Raw genomic sequence first — 10,139 nt, 5'->3', positions numbered from 1 at the left:
TTGTATACGTTAATATCAAATTCAATCATTTTCTGAATAAAACAAAATCCATGTTCATTATGTAGGTGAGATATGCAATAACTTGCAACTTAGAAAGTAGACTTTCTGAATTACAATGGTCGTCAAAGTAAAAACACCTCGATACATCATACATCATTTATTTATGCTTTTGAGTTTGATTTTGTATACAATTCTATAAATTATCGTTAATTAAAATGTATGAATAGTACACAAATTTCAAGACATATATTTCGCAAATACATATAAAAGCATGCAAAAAGATCACTTATCAATGATCATACACAACTTAACTAAATCAAATTTAAAAACCCCAGATATAGTCTTATAAGAACCTCTCTTTAATACTAGAATTGCAGAATGTAATTCTGCAAATCTCAATTACAAACAAGGTCACTAAATTCATTACAAACTTATAGTGCCACATGATGAATATCGCGGCATACTTGCTGATACTAACATACTAAATCTTCAAACTGAAGACATCTATTACTCCTTAGGAGTTTCCTGAGCTTCCACAGGCCAGAAGCTTGTCGCTTTACCAGTCTTCGAGACAGTTTGTAGAACTGCCTCAGGCTTTACATTTCCTTTCACCGTCACTTTCTGGTCTTTCAAGTTCACATCAAATGTTTCAACCCCTGAAATCAACAGCAATTATTATTGATCAGAATATCACAGTGCGGGAGATTTTCTTTATGATATATTACGAGTCAGGATACCGATAGACTACAGCTGCAGTTCATTATTTCAATATGCTACTAATAAGAGTAATAAGCTAATCAAAGGTCTCCAATGCTGAGAAAGCATATAAGATCAACCAATATTTCCTATGGGGCCCCTCTGTGTAAGGAGGCACCAAACTGTGCTACTGTTATTTAGGGCATACATACCCTAATCCCAGCAGCATTCAAAGAAAGAAATAGGCCTTGATAATGTGATGTGGTCAAAAGAAAATTGAATTCTAAACTTATAGGCAAAAAGGCATATTAATGTACTAAGAGTGTATTGGCAATACCTTCCATTTTGGTGAGTACCCTTTTTACAGCTCCAACACAACCTTCACAGGACATACCCACCTTCAATACCACTGTCTGCATTGCAACAATGTTATCTTCAGGGATTAAGGCACAAATTAAAAAGACCGATACAATATTTTATACTCAAATTCAGACTCTTCAAGTAATTACATGGAGATCTTTAAACATTCAATTCCACGTAAATAACCATAAACATACATAAGAATATATATGAGGATATGAGACACAGCTGGAAATAACTCAGAGCCAAACTTGTGAATTTGACTCCACGTGAGAACAAAGGACAAGCCTTATACTCAAATTCGGACTCTTTCAAGTCATTCCATGGAGATCTTTAAACATTCAATTCCACGTAAATAACCATAAACATACATAAAAATATATATATGAGAATATGAGACACAGCTGGAAATAACTCAGAACCAAACTTCTGAATTTGACTCCACGTGAAAATATAGCACAAGCCTTTCAGGAAGAAACTCATATTTTGAGGATTTTTTACCATACCTAAACAGGAATAAGGCATTTAAGGTAAAGAATGCACGAGACCTTCAATGAGAAACTTGTATTTCAAGGATTTTGTTTTGTACTAAATCATGACTACGGCATTGAAGGTGCAATGCACTTGACCATAGGATTAGAACTCAGAGCCAAATGCTCTTCATGTTGAGTCCGCACAAAAAGATCAAACTGAGGCCTTGATTGAAGCATTCAGTTTTTATAGGGGAGCAAGTAAAAAGCTATAGCAACTTCAACCACTCTGAATTCTATTACACATCAATTTCACTACCCCATTCCCGTTTCATCAAAAAGACCAAAACATTGAAAATGACTGTTTGATGTAAAAATGGATGCTTTCCAGACATTTAATTACAACTGAACCAGCGGATCACATTTCTTTTTAAATTGGAGGACAACTCATCTTTTGTCAACATCAACTCTCCCGCTCATTCCTCTGCAAACCCTGATAAGTCCAATCATGCAACTGTAGCTGCAGGGAATGTATCAAATCAGGTGTTGTCAGGTTTGGCAGTTGATGTGTCGTTTGCAGATACGGTCATGCATGCTCATGTGCCTGCTAATTGTCCCTCCATGGCTGGTTTCAAAGCTCAGAAGGCCCTCGTAACTCCTGGAAAAAAGGATTGGCAGATCAGATTGATGATGTTATAGGAATCTTGGGCACAAGTGGGGAATGCCAAGCAAAGGGTAAGCATCTGTTAAGGATGAGACAATTCCACAATCTACAGTAGATTGTGGGGGTGTTGTGGATTTGGTATCACAGATGTGGCACAGGAATATATTTCCATGCACAAATAGGCAAGAAATTGTCTTTGGGTCAAGACTTGTGAGAGGAGAAGTTTCCAAAGAATGTTTAGCAATTAAGCTCAATAATCTTTGGCCCAGCTGTGCAGATTTATATCTGTGGATTTCTAAATCTTGGTGCTCTAAAATCAAAAGATAAAATTGAAATTTTTGGTCATGCAAGTATGGGTAAGGCTACCTTATCTTCCCTTATAGTTCAAGGTTGTTGCTCACTTTCAAGGAGGAAACAGTTTGGTAAAAAATATTAAATTGGATCAAGAAACAAATGGTTCGATTCACTGAATCTAAGCCAGAGTCTAGGTGGAACTAGATATGTCTGAGGCTTCCTGTTGAAATATGACTTAAATTTAAGGATAGAATATTGGAATCTAGAAGCAAGTGCTAGATTATGAGAACATCACTTTTTGTTGCGAGAATGTTATCAGGTGGTTATATTGTATCAGAGTATAAAGTGGCAACACAAAATTTCTAGAAAAGCTACATGGTGATAAGTCGTATGCTTTCCCATCTTTCTGTCAAACGTGTAGCTTCACCTTCACCAAGAGATTCAGACTCTTCAACAGATGCATCTAAGTGTCCCCAAAATTGCAGCTTCATCATGTCAAAGTCTCTCCAAGTGCATACAGTATCACATTCCCCCTCGCAACCTAAGTTTTCTGAAGTTGTGAGATCCCTCCTTGTTGCGGCTGAGGGTGAGGAGAAGGTTGCTGTGTTGAAGAGGCAGGGGCGGGCAGTTGTGGCAAGCAGAATGGCAGATTAAGGCACAGCAAAGGCCATATCAAATGTCTGCCAAGCAAAAGGAAATAAGATGGGGGAGGATAAGGTAAAACCGTGGCTGTTGTGAACAAGGTGGAGAAAAAGATGATTGAAATAGTGTTGGTTGGCATCAAGCCTGAAGGCTAAAAGTGGAGATCAGAAGCATTTCATGTTGAAGATTCCAACCCCATGTATGGCCTGCATTTTATCTCCCAAAGAGGAATTAAAAAAGGGTCTTATATTCCACATTCAGTACTGACTTAATTCACTCAGAAGAATCTTCTTCCCCTGCATCTTTGGACTATTGAGGTTAAGAAGGAAGATGAAGGTTTGACAGAAGTTTATAAAAAAAAACAAGGCTGTCAAAAAGCAATCTCAAGGGCATATGGTAATGAGATCTCATATAAGTATAACAAGTCTTAAGAAAGAGGTTACTGTTTCTCGTATCTGCATGCCGCAAATGGTTTTGGTAGTTTACGCAGCTGTTGTAAGTTGTCTCCCTTGAGGCCCAAGGCACAGTGCCAACTCCTGGGTGGGAAGCATATACCAGTAAGGACCTGGTATACCTCCAGAATTGCCGCCTTTCAAGGCTGGCCTTAAGATAGTATTATCCGGAGTATTATAGTTCCTTCCAGGTTAAGGCCAACTCTACATTTGTTAATCAGGACAAGTTGGAAGGCCCCCTACCAGATGAATGACTTAAGATTCTTCTCTAACGAAGATGATCCTGTTCTTCCCAGGCCTTGACTGGTACCTTTCCCATAGCAAAGAGGATAACCTTCCTTATTTCCTTGCCCCCTCAAAGCCTGAGAAGCAGAGCTATGCGAACTGGCACGCTATGCTCTGCTTGCTTTACCTAGACTGAAAAAGTGCCATAGTAGCGTTATCTATCCCTCGTAGCAGATTCAGGGTTCTCACGCTATCGTAGCTGGACTTTCAAATATTCTTTGCGCCTTGTGGTTGGAATAGGGCCCATCTACATAACTCTATAAATTAATCTGGAAAATAAAAACACAGAAGCTTCCCATTCTTTCTATATGCATGAAACCATAAGAAAAATAAACAATTCTGAATTTACACAAAAAAAACTGCAGAAGGGATAGTACCATAAAGTTATAAACTACTCACAGCATGACAAAATACAAAGTGCATTTTTCAGCCTCGATGATAACAAAAGATAGACATATAATAGATAAAATACAAGGGGAAAATTGTTTCTACTCACTAATGCTCAAAATAAACAGCCATCAAACAGAATGCAGCGAAACCCGGGGACACGTCCCCAGTCTGAAAAATTCAAAAACCCTGTCCCTATACCCCGGGGACGTTTCCAGGACTTGGGCATGGCCAAGAGGAGTTCATGCCATAAAAGGGAAACGGTATCCCCTTTTTCGGAAATGTCGCCCCCTGATGCCAAGGACCTTTGGCCGTCCCGGAGACGGCCGGGGACATCCCCCAACTGTCCCAGGGATGGCCAGACGAACCCGGCATCAAAGAGACTTTTAAAATACAAAACACTTTCAAGTTGCCAAAAAAGGTATTTTTTAATTGTTTTGTGGGCCCCTACCTCCCAGGTTGCCCTAAAAGTCATTAGGCAAAATATTTTGACTCATTTGATCATTTGTATGAGAGGAAAAAATGTGGAGCAGCGAGATTTGAAGCAAGCAACCAATGAAAGAGGAGCAGCAGGATAGAAGGAAAAGAGGTTGAATCTACGTGGGATGTTTATCTCAAAGACATGACCTAGGTTGATGAGGAGACACCAGAGGGTTTGGTTGGGATCCTGTTGGATGAGGTGAACATGGACCATGACAGTGGTAGAGACTCAAAGGACTCTGATTTTGATGTAGTGTTAGGAGCTGCAGATCAAAGGCAGCAGGTTTTTTTGTAATTTCATATCATAATTGAAAATGAAACTATATGGCAGCAGTGTAGCCTTTGGGCAATTTGTATGTTATTTTTTTAATATGACATGCATATTCACAATGAATTCTGAATTATGAATGCATATTGAGTATTGACAATGAATTTTGAACACAAATGTTGTATGTTAGAACATAATTCTAAAATGTTTTCATATGCATGCTATATCCATGTTTTCATGTGAATATAATGTATTTAAGCATGCTTTATCTATGTTTTCATATGAACATTTAAAATTTCCCTATATATTTTGAAATTTCCCTATATTTTAAATAGCCGTCCCCAAAATTGGCAAAAAACATTGCCGTCCCGGAAACCCATCCCCCCATCCCCTGCCGTCCCCATCCCAGAAACTTGGGGTAACATTGATAGAATGTCATATGGGTTGTACTTAAAGGTGAGATTTGAGTCCAGATTTCAAATCATACTTAATTGTCTCCATGGCATCAACAACACATCAGATCTCCAGAACATATCATATTGAATTAGCAACTCCAAGTAGGGAATCTCAAGGAGGGGCTGCAGCTCCAATCTTTAATGCACATATGATTTCACGCAAGATACTATGTATCTGGAGAGAAAATTCAGAACATTGACCCCAAAAATCTGGAGTAGCAAATTTTTCAGAGCACATTTTGTGAGGGTGCTGTAGACAGAGACCTAAAGACGTGTCATACACCAGTTATTGTTTGAATCTATTTTTGCCAATTGGCTACCCTTTTAATACAATATTTTATTCTCCCATAAAACTATACAGGGACAGCTTTCTTTGCAATCTCCTATAAACTTGTGAGGGCAGAGGTAAATTTTATTTGGCATGACTTTATTTTAAAGATAGCTCTAAGTTATTGAGCACTTCCCACAGAGAAACCTTAGTAGGCCCCCTTCCACAGGACTGCTGCCTAACCATCATTATCAACGCTCTCATTTATGGCAATCCTCCTATGTGTAATGCTTAAATAAACCATAACCAGAAACGAAACGACTTCCACATGATAATTTGCACATCCTTACATAGCTAAAGCTCTTATAATCCCCAAAAATAAAATAATCATGAAATGTACTTCAATAAAAGCGTCTAGCTTTGTTATTCCATATAGTTAGTTAAGTTGGATGAACATAGAAAATTGTGCACCATGCCATCTTTACTGGCATGTTATACTTGAACTGAGGACTTTGATGATCCTGCCCATCATAGGATGAATATGTAAGTAGTAGTTTGTTTCCTTAACTAGTACAATCAGCTTGCAGATGGTACTAATCAGACTATGACTCAGATACACACCATTTTTGCCTAAGGCTAATATCCAATATGATGTTTCAGTTTTTCATGCCAAGTATCTATTATGGCAAACTTTCAGTCTGTCTGAAAATGTAGAAATGAATATTGCTAAAATTGAAATGGGTGGACTTTTGGATGTTACATGGTTTACAAGACAACCCAAGCGATATCCCATGTGGTAAATCAATAATTTCATAGTTAGAAAGACATCACAAAGAGAACAACCAAGGCAAGGGATCTAAAAAGTTTGCATATATTTTTATGCAGTCTTAGCACTCAAGAGAAGATTGATAACATGACAACCTAAGGACTTGGACTGTAATATTTTACTTATATGACAAAACTTTTGGTGCAGAGTTGTCAACCATAATTTGTTGACTCACTGTTTCCATGAACGTAGAATCATTATGCACAAATTTAGTGAGGAGAGAAAAATTTATTATAGAACAAATTCCACGAGGGCTATGCTACCAATTAAGTTGAAACGCTTGTAATTAACCAGCAACCACAGTAGGAAAAGACAGATACAACAACCCAAGGTACAATGAGCATAACTGAAGCAGTATAAAGTTGGAACAAACAGCCCATTGTTCAAATTGAGAGAGTCCAAGCTGTAGCGGCTGCACTGATGTCTCCAGGAAATATTTTTGGATATGTGTTAGAGATTACAAGGGCAATGGTATGCTGGAAAAAGGAAGGCTTCTTATTTTATTGAATCTGAGACACCAGTCCTTACCAGGTAAAGATGGGTTTCTAAGAGTCTATAAAGACTTTGATACACTGGTGACCTTGTGGCTATGAGGCAAGTTCACACGGACACATGCAAGGTAACAGGCGATACCGCAAAAGGTTTCTGATGCCTGGCATCATATACCACCTGACTTAGTGTCTTGTCAGATACTACAGAAATGGTATACCAAGATTTTTAGTATACGGGTATGTAACACTTGAATCACTATTAGACAATATGAGCTATCTTTCACATGATAAAGAACAATAAGATTGGAACATAAGGATGACAACTGCATCACTTTCTATTAAAAAGTTAAGATACCTTGCATGATAAAGCCAACTGTCTTGTAATAAAACAAGGTTTAAAACTCCAATAACTCGCTGGATGAAGGCTTTCATCCGAAATTAACAGATTTCAGGCTGGCCAAACATAGACATGGAATAAAAGAACCATGTTTCTCTATATGTGATGGAAACTATATTCAGCACCAAGCAGTTCATGATGAGGTAGATCAAGAATGAATTGGTAGATCAATAATGAATTCAAGGAAGCAGGGTACAAAATCTTGTTGCTTAAGCACAGTCCTTGTCCAGAAATCATAGGAAGTTTTCAGAAATGGTTAGTCTAAAGCTCCAAAAGTGCTCTCTTTCGAAAAAATATTAAAATGTGCAAGAGTACAAACCACAACACAAACTACAACTCATCCAAGAGATCAAAGACTGGCCTTTTCTACCAAGCAAAATATTTTTGGTTCTCTAGGAAATGTAGAATACTAAAGTGAAAATAAGGTGAAAATCCTCAAAATCTAATGGAACCATCAATTTTGTTTATCTGACAAATTAAAAAGGAAAAACTAAATCTGAATTGTAGAAGCCTCTAATAATAACATCTTACACAGCAAACAAGACAACTTAGCAACTAAAATTCTTCCTTTCAATTTAAAATTACAACTTCTACTATAGCATTTTGCCTCAACAAAACTTTGAACACAGAAAAAATAAAAAGAAAAAAACAATATGATCGCTAAACCGTTAAAGCCCAGTCCCCAAAACATTGAAAATTGCAATGATGTGTCAAAAAAACCTAACCCCTGGTAATCTGAAATGCACACGCAGTCACAAAAGTTTTATACAAGGGAAAAGAAATAATTCCTCTAAGGGCTAATCAGATTTCTTGGGAAGTTCCATAACTGAATCACCCAGGAGGTCCTCGCGTCTATCTTACCCAAATTTCCATGTAGGAAGGCAAACTGTAAAAAAAAAATTAAAAAGAAACAAAGGGACACGAAACTATGTCACATTGAAAACTACGCCATTGTTCCCGTTATGACAATCCTAACTACGTCTTATGAAACGAAATAGCCCGATAAAACTCCAATTTCATCAATTGGGTATCTCAAAAATCCATTCATATTTTACATATATATATAGTGAATAAAGCGAATCAGATTACTTATATAGATCGGCAAACACAACTGCTGCTGCAGAAACAGCCAAAGCAGCTAACACAATTGTAGCTGGAATAAGAACACCAAAAATCAAAACTTAGATACTTGAATTCGTTAAAAATTGGCGCTAAATGGCCATTTCAGCACACCTCTAGATCTCAGGTCTGTTATTGAAACCCAAAAACATTATTCAAAGGAAAAAGAAAAACTTAACAAGAAACCAGAAAACAGAATCATATTTTGTATAAAACATAGCAAAGTCTGATACAAACGAAATATAAGGAAATCATACCTCAGCCATTGTAACTATGAATAGTTTGCAGCCAAATTACGCTCTGCAGGTCTGGATGGACTCAAACAAATGAGGCGACCCCTCTATTTATGTTGCTCCACCTTCGTTATCTTCCCAGATGATTTTCTTAAGGTTATAATTTTGTGGTGAGTTGAATGATGACTTGATCAAACTAGGTGCCTATCTATACTTTTTAGGTTGGGTGGGTGAGTTTGTTAAGAATCGTGTCACTTTAACGTCTTTTCTAAGAAAAGGGCCAACAACGATGCAGGTGAACTCAATGAGAATGGATTTATTACTATATATATTCAAATTAATATTTTGAAAGGATTTGGGTGTCCTAATGTAATTCTTTTTTAACTTTGATCTGACTTTCCATTAATCTCCACCTTTGAAATTTTCAATAGGTGTGTCCTAATCAATTTAGAAGAGAAATTTAATATGTGCTTAGGTAGAAGGGTTTTTATATTTGGTTAATAGTTTATTTTTTATATTTAAAGGTATTATTTTAGATTTTTTAAAAATTTTCAAAATTTAAATTATATTTTTAATGTTTTTTTATAACATTATGTTATTTGCGAGAGTAATTTTCACAAAGACTTTCTTACATTTATATCTAATATTTGTAAAAAATGTAATATTCAATTTCGAATGCATTAAGTATGGTTATAATAAGTGATAGCTATAATGTACTACTTCTATTTCTTAGAATGTACAAGAAAATAATAGTACAAAAAAATCAAAGTTGAAGTACAATACTGAGTTGTGATTTTGTTTGTTGTTGATCATAAATTTTAATATTTTACTATTTATAAAGTATAAAGACTAGATTTACAAAAAAAAAAGAAAGATTAGGTTTACAATTTTTTATAAATAGTTTGATGGTGGCCAATACTTTTAATATTAAGATATATTTTTTATTGTAGAAGATTTGAACTCAACACCATCTTTGACATTAATCCATATTATTGATTATTTCTCATTTTTTTTAAAAAGAATACTAAAAAAGAATTCCAAGATTAATATGATGTTAATAAAAAAACATCTTAGTATTAATTCTTTTCTATTAATAAAAAAAAATTGTGGTGCTTATGAAATTAATCTAAAATTCTTGTGTCTTTGGTACACTACTCTTGAAATTGAATGTGGTAATTGATATAATTCACAATTAAATATATAATTTATATGTTTAAATGTGTAATATGTCTCTAAAATTTAAAAGTAAGTCTCTTTTTTTTTAAATTCCAATAATTTTCCACTTAAACTTGTATATTAACTATATATAGATATTATTTTGTAATTAAATATTATTTTTTTATTATTCTAAT

General features: G+C 35.7%; 1 protein-coding gene across 1 annotated transcript; it reads right to left on the bottom strand.

Moving 5' to 3' along the window:
- Positions 1–338: 338 nt before the first annotated feature.
- LOC131033826 (copper transport protein CCH) lies at positions 339–8,972 on the bottom strand. The gene is made up of 3 exons (XM_057965112.2): positions 8,812–8,972; positions 1,034–1,109; positions 339–656 (listed from the first exon to the last, which is right to left on the bottom strand). The coding sequence occupies exons 1-3, from the start codon at positions 8,818–8,820 to the stop codon at positions 508–510; spliced, it is 234 nt and encodes a 77-aa protein (XP_057821095.1). The 5' UTR covers positions 8,821–8,972; the 3' UTR covers positions 339–507.
- Positions 8,973–10,139: the final 1,167 nt, after the last annotated feature.

This window comes from Cryptomeria japonica, chromosome 5, assembly GCF_030272615.1.
Source record: "Cryptomeria japonica chromosome 5, Sugi_1.0, whole genome shotgun sequence".
NCBI classification, from domain to species: Eukaryota; Viridiplantae; Streptophyta; class Pinopsida; order Cupressales; family Cupressaceae; genus Cryptomeria; species Cryptomeria japonica.
The sequence above is the reverse complement of the archived record's forward strand: the minus strand, read 5'-3'. Positions and strand labels throughout refer to the sequence as shown.